Source organism: Penicillium diatomitis (assembly GCF_028827545.1).
Source record: "Penicillium diatomitis strain IBT 30728 chromosome Unknown utg000002l_segment0_segment0, whole genome shotgun sequence".
Lineage (NCBI taxonomy): Eukaryota > Fungi > Ascomycota > Eurotiomycetes > Eurotiales > Aspergillaceae > Penicillium > Penicillium diatomitis.
In genome coordinates, this window is record NW_026623174.1 from 1992703 (window position 1) to 2017848 (window position 25146).

Below are 25146 nucleotides of genomic sequence, written 5' to 3' on the forward strand. Positions count from 1 at the left end.
ATTATGTAGCATGACTGTGACGCTGGACTGAGATTAAATTCTCTCCTGGTTCAAGAACTCTCTGCGAGAGAACCTCACAGGGTCATCACATCTGCTGGTAGTATCTGGGACCAACTCTACCTGTCTACCAAGGACTAGTGACGAACATGGTTGGCGTACCAAAGAGCAAAGGATGCCAAATTTGTCGCCAGCGGCGGGTGAAGGTAATTATCTCTTCCGGTAACAATATCCATCCGCTTGACACAACGATGACTTACCAAGTGGTTCCACTCGTCTATAAAGTGCGATTTACTCCGCCCCGAATGCACTCAGTGCAGGCGTTATGGGGTCGACTGCCCGGGCTACTTTCGTCCCCATAAATTCATGGACGAGGGTCCGCAGCTCCGTCAGCGATACAAGAAAAAGAATTCAGACCCGGGCGACTTGATCCCAACAGAATCGATCGATGAGCGTATAAGTCCATCTCTCGTCACAAAATCGGTGGGGAAACAACAACCCGTCGTTTTCGGCTCGTTCGTCCTCTCAGCTTTCACAAGATGGTTTGGACTCAATCGCTATCGAGTCCAGATGCCATGGACAGCATACGTTGCCCAGCACGGTGGCCAAAGTCCGGCATTTGACACGGCCGTACTCAGCATCAACACTATGTTTCTGTCTCATCGACACCAGAATCGGGCTTTGCAGCAGTCTAGTCGTGAAGCATACACTAAAGCATTGCGACTCTTCAGCGGCCGAATATGTGACGCGAACATGATGAAATCCACTGAAAGCGTGGGCATCACTATCATTCTGAGTCTGTTCGAAGCATATTCCAGGACCAACCCAGATTCATGGGCTCACCATGCATCAGGGACTGCATTACTGATGGAGCATCGTGGTCCCAAGGCGCACCTGGTCGGATTCGACCGATGCCTCTACCTTTCTTTCCGAAGTTTCCTCGTCGCCGAGGCGTTTCTCCGAGGAAGAAGATGTCTCTTCGAACTCCCCGAATGGCAAGCGCACATTGACCAAATCCGAGTAGAAGACATGTCGACACCCAAGGTTGACGGACCCATCTCTCTATTCATCGATCTACAGGATCGAATCTTCAAGGAAGTTGTCAAAGTCCCGGGTCTTCTTGTACGCGCCCGCGAACTTCATGCATCCGACGAGCCCATACAATCCCGAAACTCCTTGTCCTCGCAAGCTTATCGCATCAGTCAAGCTCTTCACACACTCTCTGCGCATCTTCGAACCGCTGCCGCCTCACAAAGTTACGAATGGTGCCGGGGTAATGGCGACAGTACCGCCATCAATAAAAACGATCACTCCTTCATCGGCCCTATACCAACGACATTCCCACAGGAATTTGCAAACAGTGTTCTTCGTGGTGTTGATCAATGTCAATTCATCCTTTGCCTCCTGCTCGACTACATCGAAAAAGAATCGCAGGGTGTACCGCAAATTCAACCATCCAACAGTTCAAATGCGAATTCGATTCACCGGCTTCCGTTCCGCTTTGTCTCAAAGCTTGCTTCCTATCAAGGGCCAGAAGATGGGGCAGCTACTGGTGCAGATGGTGCTGAGAAGTGCTTACCATCTCCGGATAAGTGGCTGGATCTCGTGGCGGCATCAATGGGGCTTGAAGCGTTTGACATTGTAATTACTGGATGACTTTCCCATTGCAAGATGAATTAGGTCCACTGAGACCTTGACCTGAGGAGGCCTCAAGTCTATACCTACATATCGTCAATGTACAGTATCGTACACTATGTTCAAGCAAATTCACGACGCATGACTCTAATCGCCCTATAGCCTTCGGCAATGACAAAGTACAATAATGTCTAGAACAGATGTTTGGAACAAAAGATACTTTTATAGACTCGTGGAACTAAGTATCATATCGACATGGAAAAAATCGGGCGGAAAGAAGCGCCTCAAATTTGAAAGCGAAAAAATTTGACTCGGGACGTGGAAGACGGATCGAAAGACACAACAGCCATATGCTGCGTCGAGTTTGATTCCTGGATACATCGGAAAGCCCTGACGACTCCTAAAACACGACGCCACCAAAACGCCACCCGGAAAACATGGTTGGCCCAAAACGCCGCGAGGAAAAAAAAGACTCGCAAACTGAAGCCCCCTTAGACATGTACTTGGTGCTGCGATCGAAGATGGAGAAGAAATGGCATTAACGTTGAGCGGTCACGAGGAGAGAAACAAAAGGGTATGCATAAGAGTGCCCGTCGAGGACCGGAAGAAGTGAAAGAGATCAGCCGCAGGAAGATGCTGAACTGCCCGCGCGCCGAGTTTGGAATGGTGAGGCACATCTAGGCTGCAGTGCGAGTAACCCGGACCGGGCTGGAGGTGCTACCAACACGACCGCTAGGCTTTCGCACCCCACGGGACTCGCCCTTGTTGCTGTCAGTAACCCGTCGTGGGCTAGTCCGCACCTTGGTGACGGAGATCGTTCCACTTGCACTCTTGCGACTGGACGGTGTCTTGGGCGCCCCCGTGTCCGCCCAGTTCTCTCGATCCTCGTGGATCTCATCGGTCAGCGTGTAGCTGGCCGTGACTGTCGCGGAGTAGCTGATTGAGCGGGAGGTTGTGGTGTTCACAGGAGACCGAGATGAACGCTTGGCCAACTTGCGGAGTTGAACCTCCTCGTCACTCTCAACACTGTCGTTGCTCAGACGGTGACCGCGAGGAGTTCGCGTTTCCGTCTGTTTGTGGGTCTCATGCTCGGTGGTCAAGGAACCTGAAGTGGTCCGGGCATAAGGGTGATGGCGCGAGTCCTTGCGGTGGGACTTGCGAGGTTGCCCTGGCGTCGGGGCGGGAAGATTCTCTTCGTGGTACGAGGCAGTACCCTCGTTGTGATCGATCTCCCCGAGCGCAGCGCGCTTTGACTGACTGTTGGTTGGGGGAGTGGAGACCACACCGTTGCTCGCACGCTTCTTGGTGGAAACACGAGCCGGGGTGACTGGAGCGGATTGTGCGAGCTTCTCGCGCATGCTGTCCTCGAACCACCACTCTCGGAATGCCCCTTGGTTCAGGTGCAGCCAGTGTTGCTGAGGCCCGACAACCATACCCGGGCGCATGAAACGCATGAATGCGATCACCTCGTTCGCCGTGAACCCATACCGATAGATAAGGTAGGCACCAATCAGGCAACCAGTTCGTCCCAGACCAGCCTTGCAGTGAACTGCAATTCCCTTCTTTTGATTGTGATCATGTCGTGCGCCATCTTGATGAATCGCCGAACGAGGGTCAAAGGAGGGCAGGTCCCATCCTCAAAGATCATGTCGATATGCTGAATCCCCAATGCCGTAAAATATGAGGGACTGTAGAGCTCCGAGTTCAAGCGAACCACGAGCCCAATATCGCGAGAGAAGAAATGCGCGAGAACGTTCTTGAACGGCAAGGGCAGTTTGGATGAGCCGATCTCGGATAGAGAAGAAGGAAGGGCGTCATATTCAGGCGTGTTCATAGGTACTGGTGTGATGGGTTGGTGTTGGGGAGAAGCAAAAGCGAGGAAGTTGGGAGTCACCCAGTTGAAGTCACCCATGTCGACTCTCTCGAATTTCTCGTATCTAGAGTAGGGTGTTAGTGAGTGGTGACGAGGCACACGGCTCATCGCCTACAGCCACACATAGAAGGGGTTTAGCGTACTCTTCAAGGTTAAAGTCGCGGAGTCCGCACAGACCCTGCTCTTTAGCCTTCCAGACTCCATAAACCACATCTTGGATGTTCAAAATGAAATCTGCCTGGCTGTATCCAGCGTCCCGGAATGGCATGTAAGGAGGATCTGCCTGCGCGATCGGAGCAAGCGCCAAGTGAGGCGGCCAGGACTGGATCAGGACCATGTAGCACGCCACGAGGCAGGCCGCATTGGCACGGCTGCGGGCGTCTGTCTTGCTGTAGAACACGACCGGGCGATCGCTGTTGGCGGGATCGCCGAGGATTTCGTGGAACAGGACAGCAAATCGGTAGAGGTGACCAATGTGGAGAGGGCCAAAGTCCGCATGGAACGCGTTGTACAGCAGAGTGTCATCGACGGTGAAATAGACGGGAGATCGGCGCTTGCTAGACGGAGTGGCGGGTTGCGCACGAGCAGACCGTTTGCTGGGTGACTTGGGCTGCTCGAGAGGGTAAGGGAATAGGGTTCGGGAGGAAGGAGTCGAGTCATAAGATGCTAGGTAGAGGCGATCTATGATGGAGCGGTGTTAGATTTCGGGTCATATGGTTCTTGTTGTCATTGTTTTGGTTTGGATGTTGTTTGTTGTGGTTGCGGTTGGAGATGCGGCGGAGACGAGTCACAAGACACGAACCTTGGATATACTCGATCATTTGGCCTGCATGGCCAGCGTGGGAAGTCATGACGCCGTGGTCCTTGGAACGTTTGCACAGAACAAGGCTTTTCGGAGAGGGAGAGTAGTTGAGAAAGACTGGAGCACAATCTGAAAACTCGGGCAGAGGGTGTTTCCTGACCGATTGATCGTTCGGCGCAAGTTACTGGTAACGGGGGAACGGTGGAGTCGTTTAGCAGCGCATCATTGAACTGTGAACCAGAAATTGTGTTGTGGAAGCCTGTAAAATGTCGAGGCAATAATGATACGATGTGATATGAGCAATGCAAGTGATGCACTTGAAAGAGGGGGAGTGACGAGGAATCAAATGGAGCGGGCAGCAGAAGAATAATATCTGATGGTGTTGGGGCAGCTGCCATGCTACGCTAAGCGGCTGTTATGTTGTGCTGGGCTGCTTTGGGACTAGTGCCCCTTGTTGACTCGACAACCAGCCTTCTGCCTGAGGGCAAAACAACTCACCGCGCCTCTAACAGTTTGACCTTATTGCCCAGGGGCATCCGAGATTCTATCATCATCTCGTAGGTGGAGTGCCAGAAGGGCTGCCTAACCCTTGAAGAATGCAAACAATCCTCATGATGTTGAAGACACCTGATGTGGGCGTGCGTTAGGGCCGAGATCCATACACTCATTAGAATGTAGCTCACGATGTGTGGGCACTCGCTCTGAATGACTTCCTTCTCAGTCAGCCTACAAGCTGAACAATCGCAAGTAGATATGTACCGATCACCAAGCATCGTGTGCTCTTTTTCTTCTTAGAAATCAACTTCTATTTCCTCCGGGGTGTTACATAAATATGTTTACACACTTCCAAACTCCCATCCAGTTCCACTGCCTTATCGCGCATCGATGCCGATCCATCTCTACCTATCACTTGTGCAATAAATGTACCTTGCACAGACTGTCATAGATAGGGTAGTGACGCATCCTGAAGATGACATAGAGAACATGACCTATTTTCCGTCATTCTTTGTTTTGCCTCGTCTACATATGGATTTTCCAACATTCTCCATAGCTTCCGAATCATATCCACCTCCCGCACATGACATATTTACACATTTAGCGGCCGGGCTCAGGGCATCTGGCTTGCTCAAAGTCTTGACAATTCAAAGTAAAGGGTATGTCATCGTGTGAATGACGGTATTCAATCGCAGAGCAAAAGCATAGTTCCCGCAGAAAGACCGACTTACAGATGAATCTTGATTGCTAGCCATGGATCCCACGGAAGATCGGCGATCGAGCCATGCGGGTGGGCACTTTCGACTCGGAATGCTCCAGCCGCATGGGGTGTTTTGTTTACATCAACTTTGAAGATAAGGCGTAACCTTATCAGGTGTCGCCCATCGAAGTCGCCTAGTAATCCTATATCATATATCTATATCGAAGCAGTTGCACAGATTTACAGCAAGATTTTAATTACGCACAATGAGAGCGCAGTAGTGTGTCATCACTGATGGCCGCGCCATTTGACCTGGGTCGTGCACGGCAGGGTTCTTCACTAAGAACTTGAACTTGGCACTTGAGTTAAAAGGAGCTTGACCTAAGAACCAAATTTTGCCACATGTTCGAATGTGTACTACCACTCACTGCAACTTACTGGGCAATTGTTCTGACTTTTGTGGCTAGTTGTTGCTGCGGGTAGGCGTAGCTTCAGGATCGTGCTTTTTGTGGTGGAGGTGAAGTACACAATGTCCTACCTAGGGTGATAAAATTCTACGAGGGACTCGGAGCAACGCGATGGAATTCACGTATATGGTAGAAAACTCATCTACTCTGCTTGTGAAGGTAGAACTGGTATGTCAACTACCTGTGAGATCCATCTAGGTCGTAGGTATGAAAACCTTCTGACATGGCACCTCTAAGCCGAGTGTCTAGGCACTTATTTCAAGGACAATGTCATAGAATTTTCAATCAGTATTCAGATCCATATTTCGAACCAATATCTCATCAATTAGCATATATGCCAAATTTCCCACCTTGATGAGGCAGACTGCACGGAACTTTCGCAGCAAAGTCATATCTGAGAGGAGACGGGTGGTGAGAGCTGTACGAGAAACTCGCATGTTTTTCGGTTCTGGTACGATATAAGGCAGTAGCTTGAGCGCACATTCCAAGAAGGACATAGATCATCAAATATGGCAAGGCAATTGGCAACTCGACAGCTTGTCCAGATGGTGCTGAATTGTGGTGTCAATGAGTGTATAATTGGAGCAGTCATGAAGTATACGTAATGCCTACCTCTTGTCCCGGGAAATCCAGAGTCTGCCTTCAGACGACTCGGTGAGTAACGCATACTTGACGTCCAGGGACGATGAGAGCGACAGAGAACTTCCGTGGAGATCAACTTATTGTAGATCGAGCTTTAGGCCTAGGAAAACAAATGTTGAAGCGAATTCAACAGGTTAGATTGAAGTGACAAAGCAGAAAGCCCCGCGCTGAGGGTGCTTTATCAATACCTTTCCGCCGACATAACTAAACTGATATGCAGGGGTGCGACAATTCCCAAACTCAAGCTAAAGCAACAGGGGTACTTCTGGCTTCTGATAGAAACCATTTTTCGCTCTTTCGCTCGAGCCTACTCGCGGCAAGTTTCGATTACGGATTTAGATCAAATGTGATTACTTGGGAATTACTGATCTGCCACTAGCAGAGCCACTGGGTGCCCTTACCGTTACAGTAGTGGGACATTGGCTCTTGGACCGCTATTTACATGTCACACCAAGGATGCGTCCCTCGCATACTGACCCGCGCGGTGACTTTCCCAGTTTTGTTCGACTGGGAAGTAAATACCTGACTTCCAAACTTCTGCACAGGATAACATTGAAGAGAATAGTTCATTGGCCTATTGTCTTGTCCAGAAGACTTGCCTATGATGTGGCTTCGCACTGAGACTGGGATGCTTTCCTAAGCTTACACAATGCACAGTCATCCCATCACGATCGGCTTAATCGCGACCAAGCTTTCGCTGGCTTCGTTCAGCCCGGGGCTAGCACTCGGAGTCAAAGACACTTGACTCAACAAAGTTAGATGATCTTCAACGATTACATGGTTCTTGAGCTTGCGTGCGGCAACCGGCCCTCTCCCAAGGTGGAGAATGGGGGACGTCTTCTCAATAGATGGCCACAGTCAAGCCCCTGAAGTCTGCAAGAATTGCGATCGACGGAACTACTACTGCGGAGGCCGGATTGACATCTAGAACTTGCCTAAATCCACGGCAATTGCTGGGTTTGTGCAGGTGGTAGGCACCTACTTGAAAATGCCCTGTGCTGGATCTTTGACCTCCGATGATCCCAGTGCCCATATATGCAAGGATCACACGGCTCCAGAGGAGGATGCGAATGCTAATAGTATTGAGTGTATCTTCAGCCCTGCGGCATCCACTTTCCAACGACAGGCATAAGACCTATATAAACACTGGTCTGTCAGGCCCTTTGATTGCCCAGCTCGTCTTGAATCCAGTCGCTCTTTTCGCATCTTCTAATCGTCTGTGTCAGTCGTTTTACTGTGTGTGTGAAAACCGTTTAGCTCGAGTCAATCCTTTCAAGTCTTTTTTCTATCGATATCAACAAAAGCCATCATGAAGTTCACAGGGGTTGCTGTTTCTTTGGCCTTGACAGGCATGGCTTCTGCTGCTGCGCTTCCTCCAATGATCCCGGGTACAGGAAGCCTCACCGGGAGCCTCTACAGCCTCGGCAGTGGTGCGGGAGGACTGCAAGGCGCGAGCGCTGCGGAGGGCGTTTTGGGGGGCATCGGCAAGCGTGAGCCTGGAACTGCTGGCCTCCCCGGTGCTGAGAGTCTGATTGGAGGTCTTGGTGGCCTCGGTGGTGCTGGCGGTGGCTTGCAAGGTGCAAACGGTCTTATCGGAGGGCTCGGTCGTCCCAGCACGGGTGGTCTTAACGATAGGGCCAGTGACACCTCTGATGTTGTTGGTGAGGCATCAAACAAGTCGCGCGGTGAAAAGGGGCAAGGTGCCATTGGAGGAACCCCCATCCCCGGTCTTCCAAAGCGTCAGCTTGCGGCAGCACAACCAGTCACCAACGGAGCTGGAAGCTCGCTCAACGGTGCCACGGGCACCGCCGGCAGTGCAGTTGGTACGGGTGAGAGCACCGGCCAGGGCGCTGCGGGTACGGCTGAGCAAATGGTCGCCAACGCCGGCCACCTCAAGCCCCGATCCGATGTCCTTGGTCTTCTCGGCACAAAGAGCCTTGGCGGAGCTGGTGATGTTATTGGTGGTCTGACTAAAGGTTTCACGGGCGGCTCAGGCATTACCGAGCGTCAGCTTGATGCCATGAGCCCTGTCACTGAGGCTGTCGGCAGTTCGATGAATGGGGTCACTGGCACAGGTGGCAGCGCTGTTGGTACCGCCGAGAGCACTGGCGCGAGCGTTGTTGGAACAGCTGAAAGCTCCGTCTCGGGTTCTGGACGTGGTACGTGTATGCCCAAGCTCAAGGCCATCCCAGGATGCTAACATGTCGGGTCATCGCAGTTGTCAAGCGTCAATTCGGAAACCTTCCCGCCACCACCTCCCAGACTGGCTCTGACCTGATGGCTGGTGTTTCTGGAAGTAAGTACTTGCCATGTTCCCAAGATTCTACTCGCTTTGAATATGATGTAGTAACGTTGGTTGAAAATTAGACCCAAGTGGCATGTACGGTGCTCTCAACAACCTGCGAACTGTGATTAACGCCGGTCAGATCACCCCGAGTGATATCTCCAACATGCCCGAGGCTGTCCAGCGCGTCATTGCCAATCTCGCCGTGGCCTAAATATCCTTTTCTTCCGCCTTGTTGCCAAAAGCTCGTCGCACCGTGAGTCGTGTGCGGTCTGGCCAGACCACTCAGCCGTGATTGCTTCACAGGTTGTTTAATGGTTGTGTCTTCTCTTCATGTTGCCGTTTCACGGGTTTCCTGTGGACGGGATATTGCTGTGTATTATCCTTGGGTTGAACAGCTCGTCCATAATTCTTAAACCATGAGCATATGATGGCTTATCTCCTGAAGACAGATGAATGGCCGCTACTGGCCAAGGCGATCGTTTCATTTGCGAGTCAACATTGATCTGTAGGTTCACTGTAGTCAAGTATCCAGGAAACCAACTGAGGTGCCTCCGGTGTATAAGCCGAAGTGGGACCTGATATACTACAGTGGGCAGGTGGGCTGCGTAGAGTCCAGTACGACATCGATAGCGTCCGAGCCCTCAATACCACCAAATCGGCCGCAAGTCTCCCGAGTCCCGACACGCTGCAAATTGATAGCACCACATTGACACCAACGCCTTTTCGTAATCAGCCTTCGTCCTGACGTGACCTGGATTTCCATTAAGACTCCTTCCAACTCGAGCACTCTCGCCACACGAAATTCCAATATCAGAAATGTCGGAGACCGAATTTCCCTATTCATTGTATGATTTCTGATTGCCCCGCTTCGTACTCTGTTGCGCCTGTCCCTTTCCAATGCGAGCCTCACTGACACACGACTTCTCTCAAGGACCATCTCTCTACCTCTTCCATCTCACCGTCTCGCCTCGTCTGCTCTCCAGACTCTTGAGGTCGACACCGAGCTCTCTCCGTTCGTGCGACGTACATTCGCCCTGACGGCGCCCGCCTCTGAAACGCACGGCGAACCGCAGGAGAAGAAGCAGAAACAGGACCCCGAAGAAACAAGAACCGTCTTGCAGACGACATACCGCGCCACCACCAATCGAATGCTTCGTGTTGCGGTCAATGGATTCATGGAGAGCTTGGGTGTAGTGCTGGGTGTCATGGCTGAGCTGGATGTGGATGTTCTTGAGGCCGAGGGATTTGAGGAGTGATGCGACCCTCGGAAATCTTATCGATTGATTCTCGTCCATCTATTTGGAAGACGAATTCGGCAACGAGATGCAGATTCGTCTCACGAAATCTGGACACCAGATGGCACTTCGTCAACAAAGTCGGGCAGCATATGGCCGTGGCTGCAGCAACCGGCGTTGGAATACTTCAGCGAATGCGATACGCTTCGCTTCCAATTTGTATGCGAGTTGCATGCGCCGACCAGCGCAGGAAGTCTTGCTTGCAATTATTGTGATTGGGCTTCTTCGATGCCCTCCGAGGTTTAGGATTGAGCCGCTGTCTGTCGTGAAGGACATGATTCTGTCTTTGGAAGTCTGGTTGACAAACAAGACAGGATGGGCCAACTACCCGACATTTACCTCGTCCGGCGGTGCACAGTTGGAAGATATACCTACCTACCCAGCCACTCAACTGCTTTATGGGACAATTGTCAGTGGACACCGAACTCAAATTCACCTGGCTTATCATCATATCAGCTGGTCCTTGATTACGAAATTGATATCATTATTACTTCCTAATGTGGCTGCTTGGTACGAAGTTTTTGATGGTATTCAACCACTACGTCAATTGTTGAATGTATTGTAGGTCTCAGACCAGAGACACTATGTGAGCCTGCTGAGCGACCGTTCCAATTCTCGAGTAGCTCACTGGAAATACGGACACAGAACGTGATAGAAAATCTCCACATACGGGCGCTTGATAGCTCTGTCCGTTCGCGTGGAAATCTCAGTTAGGCCGAACCGATTGAGTGGTTCACAGACACTCAAGTATAGTATAAGGGTGAACCCCATGTGGCTGTCCTCCTCGAAGGAGTTAGGTCCACGCCCGGAGCGCGGCTGAAGTTGGGAGTCGAGACCGTCAAGTTCTTCTAAGCAACCTTCTCCCGCCCACCGGCGCTCCACCCTCCACCTCCACTCCTTTCGGATATCTTGATAAGATCGAGGTGCATAATTGTATTTTCTGGAGTGCAATGCGCAGTGCTCACTGCTCATAGGTAGTTAGGTACTACTACTGCTTGAAATTTCTTGAATGCGATTCTTTCTTGTTTCATAATTGCTTAACAACTGCCCTTCTGCAATGTAGGTCTCTACATGCCGAATTAGGTTCGCCCCTGTCAATTGAGCAACAACATCCCCCCAAGGCACCATGTGATTGAGATCTGAATATAGAGCTGTACAGTTTGCATGATTGCCCATTTTCGAGTGACAGTAGAATTCGAGTCATGCAAGGCTCTCTAATCTCCATAGTATTGAGCCTGTCAAGCTGAGGTCGTCCGGCCACTCTATATTGACTCAGCGAGTCAGTACTCAAGTCACTCCCATACCGGAAGTACCTGGGAAGGGGACATAGTTGGATTGAGCAAGTTTTAGCGTTGTAGGTTTCTCCAATGCCGTGAGACAGCCTTGTAGATGCTCGGACCAAGTCGCACTTTCGGTTGTGCGTTGGAAGTAGGTAGGTATCTACGATTGAACCAGCATAAGTCGTGGATCGGAATGTGGTCAATTCCAGTTGTGAGTAATGCACAATGCACAGTACGTGGTGGTGAGGACGAAAAAAAAGGGATCCAAACCGATCAGACCAGTCGACTCGATCGATCGGCTTCAAATCAGTCCAGAATGACTATGTAGGTCAGGAGCAGATCGCCATCTTCCCCTTTGCTCTTCCTGATCCGGTCCAGCACGCCAATCCGTGGGCTGCGCTGGCCAGACCGCAGATCATTGGTAATGTCGAATCTTCCAGTTTCTCGCAATGGGCCATCTGTCGCCCGAACAGCGATGTCTCAACTCGTGTACTGTATTCTTCGTGGAACCTCGGCTTAAAATCTACAAACGTGCTAGCAGTCCGGCGAGAAGAGAATCATGCGCCCACTGATACTAAAGCGTCCAGCTCCGCTCCGTGGCCAGGCATCTTCTTTTTCCTCATCTTTATTCATCTCTTCCCTGCCGCCGTCTGCACCTGCATCTGCACACCCGCGCTACTTGTGTTATTTGGCTACGACGTCATCATCCACGGCTTTGCTGTATCGTGACCCTCACCACCTTCACCACCGCACCTTTTACTTGAGCGCCTCCAGGCCGCATTTACCAACACGCTACTACCTACGAGGTTTCCGTTCTAAAGCCATGTCTTCCGCTACCACTTTCTTCGACTTCGAGCCCGTTGACAGTATGTAAAGACCCTCGGCACCATCTTTCCCGTTCTCTTGCGATCGCGCCGCGGAAATTTCCGTCGCGAAACATTACACACCACAAAGAGCAAAAAAAAAGGAAGAATAGTAGAACTAGAAAGTGATCCAGAAATGAGTCCACCTCGCTAACAGAATCACTCTTTCCACCACTCCAGAAAAGGGCCAGCCGTTCCCCTCTCTCCTCCCTCAAGGGCAAGGTCGTTCTGGCCGTCAATACTGCGTCCAAATGCGGCTTCACCCCGCAATTCGAGGGCCTCGAGAAGCTCTACAAGGACCTGAAGGCCCAATACCCCGAAGACTTTGAGATTCTCGGCTTCCCCTGCAACCAGTTCGGCAGCCAAGATCCCGGTTCCAACGACGAGATCCAGTCTTTCTGCCAGATTAACTACGGCGTCTCGTTCCCTGTGCTCGGCAAGCTCGACGTCAACGGCGATCAGGCCGCGCCCGTCTTTGCCTGGCTGAAGGATGCCATGCCCGGTGTCCTGGGTTTCAAGCGCGTCAAGTGGAACTTTGAGAAGTTCCTGGTCGCGGCGGATGGAAGTGTCGTGGGCCGCTGGTCCTCCATCACTAAGCCCGAGACGCTGAAGGACACGATCGTCCAGGAGATTGAGAAGGCTCGCAAGGCTGGCACGGCTGCCTCGACAGCTAAGGCTGCCGAGGGTACCGAGTCGGCCAAGCTCGCTTAAGATATACGGTCGACGCTATAGTTTGACGGGGAGCTGGTTTGCCCCTCCCCCTCCCCTCCCCTCTCGATATTTCGCTTTGAACGTTTGAGCCCCTCCCTCTTTTGTTTCCCTTGTTTTCTATTGTGATACCGTGGCATCAAATGTCGGTCTAGAAGCTACTTCGCACATGTATGCGTGCTGTAGCATGAATCAATAAAGTGCGAAACTTGATTTCTTTGAACTTGACTACCTGCTTCTGCCATGGTCGAGGTTGACATTTCGTGCGTCTTGCTCATTTGAGTAAAAAGGTTGCACCTATAGATCTTCTAAGCAGCGGCGCTGCCCTTGGGCACGAGACCGCGGAGCGACAGGTCATAGACCACGTCCTCTACCTTCTTGACCTAGTTGCCAGCCGGTACATTAGCAAGCATTCGAGGGTTCGAGTCCGCCCAGGATCACCCGGGGAGTAGACGGCACTTACGCTATACTTGATACCGTCGCTTCGCTTGCGCAGGATATCGTTCTTCAGGTTCAGCAGCTGGAACCCGGCAAAGAGATCCTTGATGAAATTGCCAATCTGCAGAGGTCGCTCATAATCGCCGAGAGTAACCGAGTTCACCGCCAGCCGGGACTTTGTGTACACAGACTCAGCGACACACACACTAGGAAGCCAGGATGGAGAAACATGTGACAACTTACCAGCTCTTCGACGACGGAGATCAATGCCAACAGGTACTCCTCGATTGTCAAATGGAACGCATCCTGCTCCTTCAAGTTGACAGGAACTAACGTGATAGAGTGACTGTCAGTCGGGATCAACCAGAATACAGATAACCCACATCGATGTAACGTACCCTCAAGGAACTTGCCGACCTCTTCGATGGTCAAGAATGAACCCGAGTCGGAACTCTTGTACTCTTGCAGACCTCCGAGCCAGGCACACAGCTCGATTGACGTGACCTGCATGTCACACATTAGTATCCCGGGATGCAGATAGGAGTCATACTCAGAGAGTGAAGATTCAGACACGAACCAAGTTCTGGAGCTCACGAGTCCACAGTCCATTGTACTTGTAGAATGGGTGCTGGTCTGCCACAGCCTTCAGACGAAGGACCTCGTGCTTTTGAGCGAGAATCTCGACAGCGGCATCGTCCAGGACGGGCTTGACTGGTTGTTCAACTGGAATTAGCGAAGTTCTGATCATAAGTCTAGTTGGGACGTGTTTGATCATTCGACACCCCGAGCAAAGACCCGGAAGCTTTTCCAGATACATTCACACCGAGTAGCTGATAACGGCAGCATAATGAATTGACATACGTTGATCGGCAGGGGTAGAATGAGCCCTAGACAAAATAGCTTGTGTTGACCGGCCTAGATGAACAGTATTAGCAACTCGCTCTCTCAGATTAGCATACCTTCCAGCAGGAAATGAGGCATGCAGCTTCAATTCTGTCTTTCCTTGCCCCAGTTGGACTAAGCTGGACTAAGCCATGAGGGATAGAGCGAAGCTGCCTCAATTCATGCAAATTCCACACGTACCCTTTCTCGCAAGAGTCTGAACAATCTCGTGAAGCTCCTGTTTTACCCATCAGTCATGCCCTCATTCAAAAATTGCACAGGCTATCCAACCCGCCTTTTGCGGGACCGAGCAGTGTGGCTTGGCACACGCAGAAAATCATGCTCGCCTCTTCTCGACCGTGATACCAAGGTTAGGAGCACTTACATCGCGGACCGTGGTCTCCTCGTCGATCTTGGCCTGAAGATCCTCAAAAATGCGTTGATCAATCATGGTTGTGTGAATTGGTGGTCCTGTTGTGGTGAAAGGGTGATGTTCGTCATGAGTGGTGGACCACAGTGTTGGGCGCGTGCCGGAGCGGTGCGGTAGGATCCAGTGTCAGTACTGAACAACGCAAATGTAAATGCGTGAAGCTCTACGAGCTTGCGTTTACAAGAAATTGTAGCTCTCTGAATCCCTTTCACCCAGTAAGTGAGGTGGCATGTCCTTTCTATATCCATTATTACTCGCCAATTGCTGATTTGAGAATTATCAACAGGTCGAGCTTAGACTTTGCCCTGCTGCCTCTCTAGTATACGATTATTGCATCTCTTGGACGAAAGGCTGTGCAAAAACGAACATGAGGTATTAACTAATGGTTTATACTATGCTCATCCCTCGTCGAACCTGATCAGCTTCAGATTACTGCTACAAGAACTTCCGCTGAGAGTGGTCCTAGTGCCTTGGTCAAAGGACTCGAGTCGCGTCCCATGTGGAAGAGTCCTCGCTGCAGTTTTACTCGAGTATCCTCAGTCAAAATTAAATGCAGGCATCATTCACCTGACCGTCTTTTCTTTTGTTGTAGGGTATAGTCATAACATTCGTTATAAGACGCAGGTAGGTATCACATTTAGTACCGGTATCGTGTGGAGTAATCTAAATATGCACGAGTCAGAAGCCAGCCTTGCAAGTCTGTCACAGCAAAACATCCACTTACCCTTGGGACTGACGACAAGACCACGACCCTTTTTGGCACCCTTGTAGATCGTTTCGATAATGTCGATCAACTCTTGCTTATCCTCCAGCACCCAATTCAACTTGTTGTTGTTACCCGTTCCAAAATCGCACATCATATGCTTATTACGATAAAAGAACATAATCGTCATGGTGTCGTACAGTTCGTACATCGAGTTGAAATCGGGTACCTCGTCGATGTCGCACAGGTAGATGACGGCGAAGTCTAGATCGGAGCAACGACATGCGTTAGCAATGGTGAATTGTGGCATCAGACAGAGCGCCGCAATGTGGGGGCAGCCACCACATACTCTTTACACGTTCAGCAATCTTGTAGAGTACTTCATCCTGGCGGATACCTGCCGTACGCAAATTGTTAGCATTCGGAACAGACCATCAATGCGGGAGGTGAGGATGATGCGCGACTCACAGTCCGGGTCGTGATCTCGCCCAAAGCGAATGACTACAAGGCGCTCTTCCTCCGAGAGGATTGCCTGGTCCACATGCCAGGCAGTGCGTAAATGAGGCAAGACAATTGAACCCATGGCTGCTATGCGCTGTGCTGTAGCAGTGGCTTCATCTGATGGAAGCTCGAAGAAATTCGGCAGCTCGTGCTTATCGCCCGCCGACCACGCGATAGGCTCTGATCATGTGACTGGCCTTTTGTCTGCATGTCTGCCACCCGAAGGTAAGGGAGGCTCCACTTGGTGAGATCAACGAACTTGCATTCAAGTATGGTGTTCATGAGCTTTCGCAGTCTCTGAAACGGCAGAAGAATTCCCAGATTGAGGAGAGTGTATTGGATTACAATGAAGCCCGTTTCAAACATCACCTGGCACGAGGAAACTTCATCACCGGCTCAATCGAAGAGTCTCGTCTCTAGACTCTAGAAAGGCTAGCACTGTAGTAGTTCCATGCCACGGACGCGCGTGCACCAACTCTCTCGGAACAATTCTGCTGCACCAGATTGGCAGAGTGGCCGACAGTTGTATCTTAGACTGGGACTGCCTCCCGAGACAGGCAACTTGGCAGTGGGCCATTGCGCCACAGAGAAGAAGCCTGCAAAGGCTCCGCGATTCAGGGTGGACCGGTTGGCAGAGGGCCAGGACTCCTTACCCCCCAAGTGTGCTTCTCGAAAGGCTCGAGGGTCAATACTCAAATAGTCTCGCGAGAGTGTCGAGAGTTATCGAGGCCCAAAAGGACACCCCATCGAATCCACTCCCCGGCACTCTGCTTCCCCCATTCCGCGGCCGCCGACCCCATCTCTCTTTTGCGATCGGCAACGCTGCCGCCTGCACATCAACCACCACCGCCACAAGCCGGACATCCTGTTCACTACTGTTCTCTCTCTCCACGATCATATCCTCTCTGATTCCCTCAGCCTTTTGAAAGTCTACTGGGATGATGTTGGTCATTCCGTTACCCCTTTAGATCGAACAGACCATGATAGCCCATATCGCATTCTTCGAGTCTCCCGCTTGCTCCGGCTCCCCCGAGCTGACCCCGTGCCGCCATGGGCGACGATAAGTTCGAATACAAATCGCTTCCGATTCCCACCTACGAGGAGGCCACCGCACAGGCATCTTCATCACGGTCAGATCTGGGCGATGGTACCGATGTCGAGCGACAGGGACTACTCGGTCGGCAGGCCTCCAACTATAATCCCCCGACGGTAGAGTCTGAACGGGGCAGTCTCGATGGCCTGGCCTCATCCGCCTCGGGGTCAACCCGAGGCTCAACAGATGAGCTACGCAGGGAACTGGATCAGATGGATGTAGATGATTCAGGACAAGGCTCGTCCACCGGGGCTCGTCCACGCTTTCGGCACCACCTGTCAAAGCGCTTATCTAGTCTGACTCGCACGCTGTCCGCAATGCAACGACCATTACGGAGATATCTACCGCCGATGCCCAGATTGCGCTTCACCATCAATTTACAAGAAACGGGATCGCACTTCAAGGACCGCGGCTGTTTGATGGTTCTGCGGATGTTTGCCCTGCTGCTCGTCGTGGCCCTGGTGTACGTCTTCTTCATTGGGGATGTCTTCAACCTGAACAATCGCATGGTGATTGGCCAGACATACAGCGCCTCCTCGGTGGAGAACTTCATTCAGTCACATATCAACGAAACGAACATTGCCGAAAACTTGAGGTTAGTCGCAGGGAATACTCGAGTGGCTGGAACGGAGGGAAGCTTTGTGCTTGCCGAATGGATCGAGCATGAGTTTCACAAGGCTGCATTCGACAAGGTCGAACGTGAGGAATTCCAAGTCTACCTCAACTATCCACGGGAAGGTGGGAGGAGGATAGCTATTGTGGACCCTCCCAACCTGGCCTGGGAGGCTGCCCTTGAAGAGAAAGATGCGCAATATCCGGCGTTCCATGGCCACTCCAAGTCCGGGAACGTCACTGGGCCCCTCATTTACGCCAACTTTGGCTCGCGTGAAGACTTTCAACTTCTGGCTGAGAAGGGCATCTCCGTCGTTGGCTCGATTGCCCTGGTCCGATATTACGGATCGGAAGGCGATCGTGCGTTGAAGGTCAAAGCGGCCGAACTGGCCGGGGCAGCGGGCTGCATCATCTACTCTGATCCCGCTCAGGATGGCTTCGTGCAGGGACCGGAATATCCCGAGGGTCGATTTATGCCGGCAGACGGAGTCCAAAGGGGCGGCGTGAGCCTGATGTCCCATATTGTGGGCGACGTACTCTCCCCAGGATTCGCCTCCACACCGGGTGAGAAGAAGCGGCTCTCGCCAGAGGACAGTCCCGCGTTAGTGCAGATTCCCAGTCTGCCCATTGCCTGGCGCGATGCACAGCGCCTCTTGCAGGTCATTCAAGGCCATGGATTCAAAGCGCCAAACGGATGGATTGGCAGTGTTCCCCAGATTCCAGAGTGGTGGACCGGTGACCAACGTTCGCCGACGGTCCAGTTGATGAATCTACAAGATGAGGTCGAGCGCCGGCCCATCTACAACGTTCACGGTACCATTTTGGGGCTCGAGGAACGCGATAAGAAAATCATTGTCGGCAATCACCGCGATGCCTGGTGTCTCGGTAGCGTCGACCCGGGAAGTGGCACGGCAGTATTCATGGAACTCATTCGAGTCTTTGGAGAGCTGCTCACCTATGGGTGGCGGCCGCTTCGGACCATCGAGTTTGTCAGTTGGGATGGAGAAGAATACAACTTGATCGGATCCACCGAGCATGTGGAAAAGGAGGTGGAGGACCTTCGTAAAAATGGGTACGCATATCTCAACGTCGATGTCGGTGTCTCGGGTCCCAATTTCCGCGCATCGGGATCGCCGGTGTTTGAGCGATCCGTTCACCAGATTCTGGGCCGACTCTCCGACCCTTTCGCCAACCAGACTCTCAAAGAGATCTGGGACCGCAAGGGCCAGCGACTTGCGCCACTTGGTGCGGGTAGTGACTACGTGGCTTTCCAGGACATCGCTGGCACCTCCAGTATCGACTTTGGCTTTGAAGGCGAGGCCTACCCCTACCATAGTTGCTACGAAAACTACGACTGGATGGAAAAGTTTGGTGACCCGGGTTTCGTTTACCACAAAATCCTCGCTCAGTTCTGGGCCCTCCTGCTTCTGGATGTGTCGGAGAATCCCATGTTGCCTTTTGACATGGAAGCGTATGGCAAAGCCGTCACTGGGTGGGTCAAAGATTTGGACTCCTTCGCCAGCGAGAAAAAAGCCGAGGTCGACCTGCAAGTACTGTACAACGCCGCGGCGGAGTTGGAAGCCAATACGGCCCGATTCCAATCCTGGAATAATGTCTGGCACGACACGGTCTGGGGCTCGGGTGGATACGAAAGCAACGTGATGGCGATCCAACGGGTCAAACACAATATACGCATGGCTCAATTTGATACAAATCTTTTGGATTTGGCCGCGGACGGTGGTGTAAGTTGATCTCTGATTCCTCCTCTCGCCTTTCTTGCAATCTATGACTCCGTTGTCCTCCTTGTCTTTCTTGCTAACAAGGCACTTCTTCATGTTAGATTCCCAACCGCACACAATTTCGGCATGTTATCTTTGGACCGGAGCTTTGGTCGGGTTACGATGCCTCCATTTTCCCTGCGATCCGCGACACGATTCGCATGGGCAACTGGTCTCTTGCCCAGCATTGGATCGACAGAGTCGCCAACACGATCCACACCGCTAGCGACAAACTACTGAACTAGACTCACCCTTCTCTCAATCCATGAGGTGGAGACCCATACCTTGTTCGGTCCTCTTCTCATATTCAGCTTAATTTCTACCACTTTGACCATCCTCACGCTCCCACGCTTTCCATCCCATCTCCCCGCTATCCTTACCCTTTCTTCTTCGTTCTCTTTACGAGCACTGTACAGCCTGATCTCGAGGGAATCTGCGTTTCTGCTGCATGCAGATTCGATCCTTCATTGCACATTTGCAGGGGAAAGCCCACCGACTCTCTCTTCTTTTCATAGGTGGAACTGTGAGGCCCCCGTTCTCTTATACTCTCTCTCTCTCTCCTCGCCCTTCCGTCCTCTTCACATGTCTATATACCAGTCCAGCAACAGTCTGTGCTTCTCTTGTCTCGTCTCAGCGAAGGTGCTGTTCCCATTGCGAATTTAGATCGATTGTCTACGCTTATTAGGCCCGCATGAGTTGCCTCGGGGTTTCTCTTAAGTTCCAAATCGCATCGTCATTGTCACTTCCGGCAATCCCCTGTTTTTGAGGATGTGGAATATTGAATCAACCCAGGAAATCCCAATGTAGTATAGTCCCAACAGTAACATCTTTAGCCACTTGATCTCCTCCCATTCAAGCCCAGTAGCCTAACGTCGGCTTTGGCCAGTCGACGATCTATCACACGTCGATGTGTCTAGTCGATCGCTGGACTGTGGGGGGGCCCTGTCTCGGTCGGCTTCATTTCCCAAAGCGGGTTATGCACGACTCAATTATCAGTCAATTTGTGGCCCGGGCTTCGGGCACACCCCATGTCCTCTGTTTAATTTACTAGAAACACGTTCTCCCAACGAGCTGAGATCTCTCAGGTCTACGGATTGCTTTGCACGCTTCAAATCGGGAAGTTCATGCTGGGCATCACTCTTTTCAAGCATTATCACTTGATACGTCGGCTGCGTAGACGCTTTCTCGACGGAGACAGATAGATTGGCATTACTCTCAGGGGGGTCTCTCGACTTTGGGCGTGATTGAGCGAGGCGAAAAACTATGGGTGATTGTTCGTTTCTGAAACAAGTGATGTTGTCATCCGGGCGGTGATCAAGTACAGGGTCTGTGGTGAGGTCGTAGAAAACGAGTCATGGCTTCTTGCATTCTACACTTGAACTCTACTGTACAGTACTACTGAGCCGGGAAGTGCAGGACTGTGTAGGTGGACAATGCCTCATGATGCTCGGTTTCAACTCATGCCATTCAGGACATTAGAAAGGATCTACACATCGCGATTGTCACCTGTCAATAATCCCACCAATTGATGGACATCATACCAGGAGTCCTTCACGACCGATCTCCACCATGCGAGTCTGCAGATCACACAGCATCATAGCATGAGAAGTGGAAAAAAAATGGCCCTTGCAACAAACACATGGAGCCTGTCATCCACCTGCATAAAAAATGGAGTCTAGAGAGAGAGAGAAAAAGGAGCAGTTCGAATCACTAGCCTCCGGGCCCTGGGACCCAAAAAACGGCCCCAACACCTCATCCTCCCTCCCCGTTTTGCAAGACCATTCTGGAATTTGAGGGCTTCGGCATTCACTCGTGAAGAGGTAGGATCGACCCGGGAAAGTTTGTCTGGAGGTGGTCCATGACACGCGATTGACTCCGTAGACCATCTCTGTCTATCCAGGGTCCCCGCTTCACCAACGTTCGTTGAGCGTTCGCCCTGTCGCAGGTTGGAGATGGTGAAACATGCGACGATGAAACACGAGAAATGAAACCCGCTTATGAGCATGAATACCAAGACGGTGCTGGTCTATCGAATTTCTGTCATTGTTCATACAAGTTGAATTTCCTTCAGAATTGATGAAAGCTCGGTCTGATCGGTGATCATCTTGCTCCGGGGCGATGTTCTCGAGGACCTTTTCGGAGGCGGGGCGATCATCATCTGTCGTTTGAGATGTCCCTCAATGATCGTGATGGCGTGATGATCTGTTTCTGGGTCGAAAGAAGAGAGAGAGGAAGAAGGAGAGAAGAGAGATTATAAAAGGCAATGGTTGTTCGCATTTGTGTGAGTCTTCCTTCCACATCGGTCCTCACGCAACAGTCTATACCTTCTTTTTCTCCTCTCCGTTCCGTCTCTTTTAATTTCTTTTTCCTTGCTCATATTCTACCTTTTCAAAGAGCTGGTCTCTTGCATTCCTTACGACGACATCATTGAACTACTTTTTCTTACACAATCGCTATCATGAAGACTGTTGTTGCCCTCACCTTCGTCGGTGCCGCTCTGGCAGCCCCTACCAAGACTATCGAGAGTCGCACACTCGGAGACTTGGGTAGCGGCTTGGGTGGTCTAGGCAGCCTGAGTAGCCTAGGTAGTGGCCTTGGAGGTCTGGGTGGCGCTTCCAGCGGTAGCAGCACCGGCAGCGGCTTCGGTGCACTCACCTCGCTCATTCCCAGTGTCGGAAACCTGGGATCGCTCGGTTCTCTCGGCGGTCTCGGCGGATCCAGTGGCAGCTCTGGACTTGGATCGCTGGGCTCTTTGGGCTCCTTGGGCTCGCTGGGTTCAGGTCTGGGAGGTCTCGGAGGTGCCTCTTCTGGTTCGAGCTCTGGCACTAGCTCTAACACGGGCGCCAGCGGAAGCTCTACCGTAGACGCGAGCGCCAGTGCCAGTGCCAGTGCCAGTGCCGATGCTAGCTCGAATGCCAGCTCTGGCTCCAGTGTGGGTGGCTCAGGTAGCTCAGGTAGCTCAGGTCTCGGCTCACTTGGCTCACTCGGATCTCTGGGAGGTCTCGGAAGTCTTGGAGGCCTTGGATCAGGTTCGAAGAATTCCTCTTCTGGTTCTGAGGTCGCTGGTTCAGGCTCGGCGGACGGTCATACTAAACGCCAGTTCACAGGCTCCGTTACGGCCAACGATGTCACCAACAAGGCCAGCTGCAAGGAGCTGACTTTTATCTTCGCACGTGGAAGTGACGAGATTGGCAACATGGGCTCCGTGGTTGGCCCTCCCGTGGCCAGTCAGCTGCAGTCTCTGACTGGCAACAAGGTCAACGTGCAGGGTGTTGATTATGCCGCAACAGCAGCGGTAAGTGATGCATTCCCAGCTCTTGTTCAGTGAATATAGGCGTGTGAATCGTCTTGCGTGACTCCGCAGAATTGTCGACTAATCTGAGAATATTCCAACCACAGAGCAATGCCGCTCTGGGTGCCAACGGCGGTCCTGTCATGGCGAATTTGGTCGAGACTGCTTTGAAGCAGTGCCCCGACACCAAGGTTGTCATTGGCGGTTACTCCCAGGGTTCAATGGTCGTGCACAACGCTGCCAACAGCTTGGGTGCTGATAAGGTGGCCGGTGCGGTCCTGTTTGGCGACCCATTCAAGCTGCAAGCCGTTGGCAAGCTACCCCAGAACAAGGTCAAGGAGTACTGTGCTCTCGGCGACCCCGTCTGCGAGAATGGTGCCAACGTGATGGCGCATCTCAGCTACGGAAGCAACGCCAAGGAGGCTGCTCAGTTCCTTCTGCAGGCTGCTGGCATCTCTGCATCTGCTTAGGCGTTGATGCAGTGGCTGTGACACGATCCCCATCAAGATTAAGAGGGGTCCCTTCGTGTGGCCCAGATCGTGTGAGAGATTCGCCGTGAACTCTGACCAATGCGTTGCAAAATGAGTATTTACAGTTTTTCCGAGCCAAATGAACCCTATATTTTCCCTTATTCGAATAAAATCGCATGTGTCCGTCGGTCTTAGTCGCAGTGATCGCGCAAAAACCGTGTCTCCCTTGGGGGGTAAGCATCCCGAAAGTCCGGAAGAACGAAATTCAAAACCGAAAGGAGAATTGGCAGAGTCCACAGACCAACCATAAGATCGTAACAGGCCCGGAGATCGAGAAGCTCTGATCAAGACCATTGGAATCGGGAACCCAAAACGGATGCATAGCTGGTCCATGCATCTTCATGGTCGGTCTGTGTCGGCTTCAAGAAGAATTCGAGCTTGGCGCTTGGGCATTCGTGACTCATGGCGGATCTGACCCAGTGCCTACTAAGGTGGCCAGTACAGATGTCAGCTTACTTCATCGGACTGGCAGTACCTCCAATAACTAACTACCACTGGATAGGCTACCAATACTATGAGACCCGGTCTTATTACAATCCTTTTCGGCGCTCGGGACAATCACGACATCAGGCCGAGAACAAAGTCTGAGAGACTGAGTAGTTGGGACGGGACGGGCTGAAGTGATTCATCAGATCTGCAAAGGGCAAGCTAACTAATTATTAATAGTCTCAGCTCCAGCACAATTCAACTGATACCTTGCCGGCACCGCGCTTGGCACCAATAGGAGAGTTTTACATAGGGTTGCCAAGTTGCTTTGCTTCCTTGCGAATTTCGTCTCGACATGTGGGCAAGAGTGACTGGTATCATGCTTGGACCATAGGCCCTCGACTAGCGTTCTTTCTTTTCGTCTTTCTCGAACAATGCACCGTAAAACGGAATGATGCGAGAAACATCTGCGGCTGGACCTGGTCGTCTCTGGTATGCGACCGTCTGGATCTGGAGGTATTGACTGTCAGTCAAGGGACGATTGGAAGAAGATGATTCCATAAGGAAGTTGCTCGTCCTTGTAGACTTATTTCCCACGAGGGACCTGAGACTGACAGCAGAGCCCTAGAACTGTCAAGTAAGGACCAATACCACTACACCAGTCACATGGAAATCCCCTAACATGAATGTACTATATCCTAGAATCTCCGAGAACCTTTACAATGTCGACACAGTGGAGCCCGCTGGTGTTCGATTTTACATGACAAACGAACTCGGTCTATTGCAAAGGACGGCCCTGGTTGCGGATGATTTCTAATGCGATGAACAATCCTGCCAAGAGACGGACTTCCTCTTCCGATCGAAGCAAGATCACCCAGTGCTCCATGCTCAGCGCTCATAAGCTTAAACTGGTGCTCGGATTTTGAATTTTCATTTGCTGGGAATCAACACTAGCCGATTATGTCATTCTACTGCTTTGGAATCCAAGTGATGTGGAAGCTCAGGGATGGGTGCACGCTTGGCTGTGCTTATGGTAAGAAACCCCGGTCTTACTGTCAAACTCCCAAATCCGCATCGGAGTTAAGCTAAGCAGCGATCGATTTGTAAGATCTGCTTCTTTTTTTTTTTCGCTGGCGGTACCATGGAAAGTGTAAGCCAGAGATGATTTGAGATCCAAAAAAAGGGCAGACACATAGAAATATGGAAAGAGATCATTTCTATAAAGGTCGTGAGCAATTCCACTGTCATTACTTCACTCATCAACAATTGATCTGGTTTCTAGAAGTCTGGCCCGTGTCATCTCATCTGGATCGGGGACCCTTGAATTTGAAGATTATCTCTGTGTCACTCATCAAATCGAACTCCTACTATAACACCTGTTGTTCAAACACAGGCACAGACCGATAGTCGTCTGTAC

The 25146-nt window shown here is 51.5% G+C and overlaps 10 protein-coding genes across 10 annotated transcripts; 7 read left to right on the forward strand and 3 right to left on the reverse strand.

Annotated features, from left to right (window-relative positions):
• Positions 1 to 363: 363 nt before the first annotated feature.
• On the forward strand, positions 364 to 1653 carry N7539_001808 (uncharacterized protein; the record flags this gene model as incomplete). The annotated part of the gene is made up of 1 exon (XM_056931411.1): positions 364 to 1653. The coding sequence occupies one exon, from the start codon at positions 364 to 366 to the stop codon at positions 1651 to 1653; it is 1290 nt and encodes a 429-aa protein (XP_056793442.1).
• A 656-nt stretch (positions 1654 to 2309) lies between these two features.
• cdcA (phosphoprotein phosphatase CDC14) lies at positions 2310 to 4356 on the reverse strand (the record flags this gene model as incomplete). Its single annotated transcript, XM_056931412.1, has 4 exons — positions 2310 to 3194; positions 3242 to 3569; positions 3649 to 4186; positions 4308 to 4356. 4 exons carry the CDS (start codon positions 4354 to 4356, stop codon positions 2310 to 2312), a joined length of 1800 nt encoding a protein of 599 aa, XP_056793443.1.
• Positions 4357 to 7920: 3564 nt separating this feature from the next.
• On the forward strand, positions 7921 to 9109 carry N7539_001810 (uncharacterized protein; the record flags this gene model as incomplete). Its single annotated transcript, XM_056931413.1, has 3 exons — positions 7921 to 8770; positions 8830 to 8907; positions 8979 to 9109. 3 exons carry the CDS (start codon positions 7921 to 7923, stop codon positions 9107 to 9109), a joined length of 1059 nt encoding a protein of 352 aa, XP_056793444.1.
• A 605-nt stretch (positions 9110 to 9714) lies between these two features.
• Positions 9715 to 10154, forward strand: N7539_001811 (CTAG/PCC1 family protein; the record flags this gene model as incomplete). The annotated part of the gene is made up of 2 exons (XM_056931414.1): positions 9715 to 9743; positions 9830 to 10154. The coding sequence occupies 2 exons, from the start codon at positions 9715 to 9717 to the stop codon at positions 10152 to 10154; spliced, it is 354 nt and encodes a 117-aa protein (XP_056793445.1).
• Positions 10155 to 11698: 1544 nt separating this feature from the next.
• Positions 11699 to 12202, forward strand: N7539_001812 (uncharacterized protein; the record flags this gene model as incomplete). The annotated part of the gene is made up of 2 exons (XM_056931415.1): positions 11699 to 11705; positions 11802 to 12202. 2 exons carry the CDS (start codon positions 11699 to 11701, stop codon positions 12200 to 12202), a joined length of 408 nt encoding a protein of 135 aa, XP_056793446.1.
• Positions 12203 to 12296: 94 nt separating this feature from the next.
• Positions 12297 to 13047, forward strand: N7539_001813 (glutathione peroxidase; the record flags this gene model as incomplete). The annotated part of the gene is made up of 2 exons (XM_056931416.1): positions 12297 to 12339; positions 12494 to 13047. 2 exons carry the CDS (start codon positions 12297 to 12299, stop codon positions 13045 to 13047), a joined length of 597 nt encoding a protein of 198 aa, XP_056793447.1.
• Positions 13048 to 13352: 305 nt separating this feature from the next.
• N7539_001814 (translin) lies at positions 13353 to 14815 on the reverse strand (the record flags this gene model as incomplete). The annotated part of the gene is made up of 8 exons (XM_056931417.1): positions 13353 to 13427; positions 13508 to 13657; positions 13726 to 13811; positions 13881 to 13986; positions 14060 to 14205; positions 14344 to 14397; positions 14566 to 14602; positions 14750 to 14815. 8 exons carry the CDS (start codon positions 14813 to 14815, stop codon positions 13353 to 13355), a joined length of 720 nt encoding a protein of 239 aa, XP_056793448.1.
• A 616-nt stretch (positions 14816 to 15431) lies between these two features.
• N7539_001815 (DIM1 family thioredoxin-like protein) lies at positions 15432 to 16080 on the reverse strand (the record flags this gene model as incomplete). Its single annotated transcript, XM_056931418.1, has 4 exons — positions 15432 to 15457; positions 15519 to 15761; positions 15847 to 15894; positions 15966 to 16080. The coding sequence occupies 4 exons, from the start codon at positions 16078 to 16080 to the stop codon at positions 15432 to 15434; spliced, it is 432 nt and encodes a 143-aa protein (XP_056793449.1).
• A 968-nt stretch (positions 16081 to 17048) lies between these two features.
• N7539_001816 (M28 family metallopeptidase) lies at positions 17049 to 19726 on the forward strand (the record flags this gene model as incomplete). The annotated part of the gene is made up of 2 exons (XM_056931419.1): positions 17049 to 19445; positions 19544 to 19726. The coding sequence occupies 2 exons, from the start codon at positions 17049 to 17051 to the stop codon at positions 19724 to 19726; spliced, it is 2580 nt and encodes an 859-aa protein (XP_056793450.1).
• A 2213-nt stretch (positions 19727 to 21939) lies between these two features.
• On the forward strand, positions 21940 to 23243 carry N7539_001817 (carbohydrate esterase family 5 protein; the record flags this gene model as incomplete). The annotated part of the gene is made up of 2 exons (XM_056931420.1): positions 21940 to 22776; positions 22881 to 23243. 2 exons carry the CDS (start codon positions 21940 to 21942, stop codon positions 23241 to 23243), a joined length of 1200 nt encoding a protein of 399 aa, XP_056793451.1.
• Positions 23244 to 25146: the final 1903 nt, after the last annotated feature.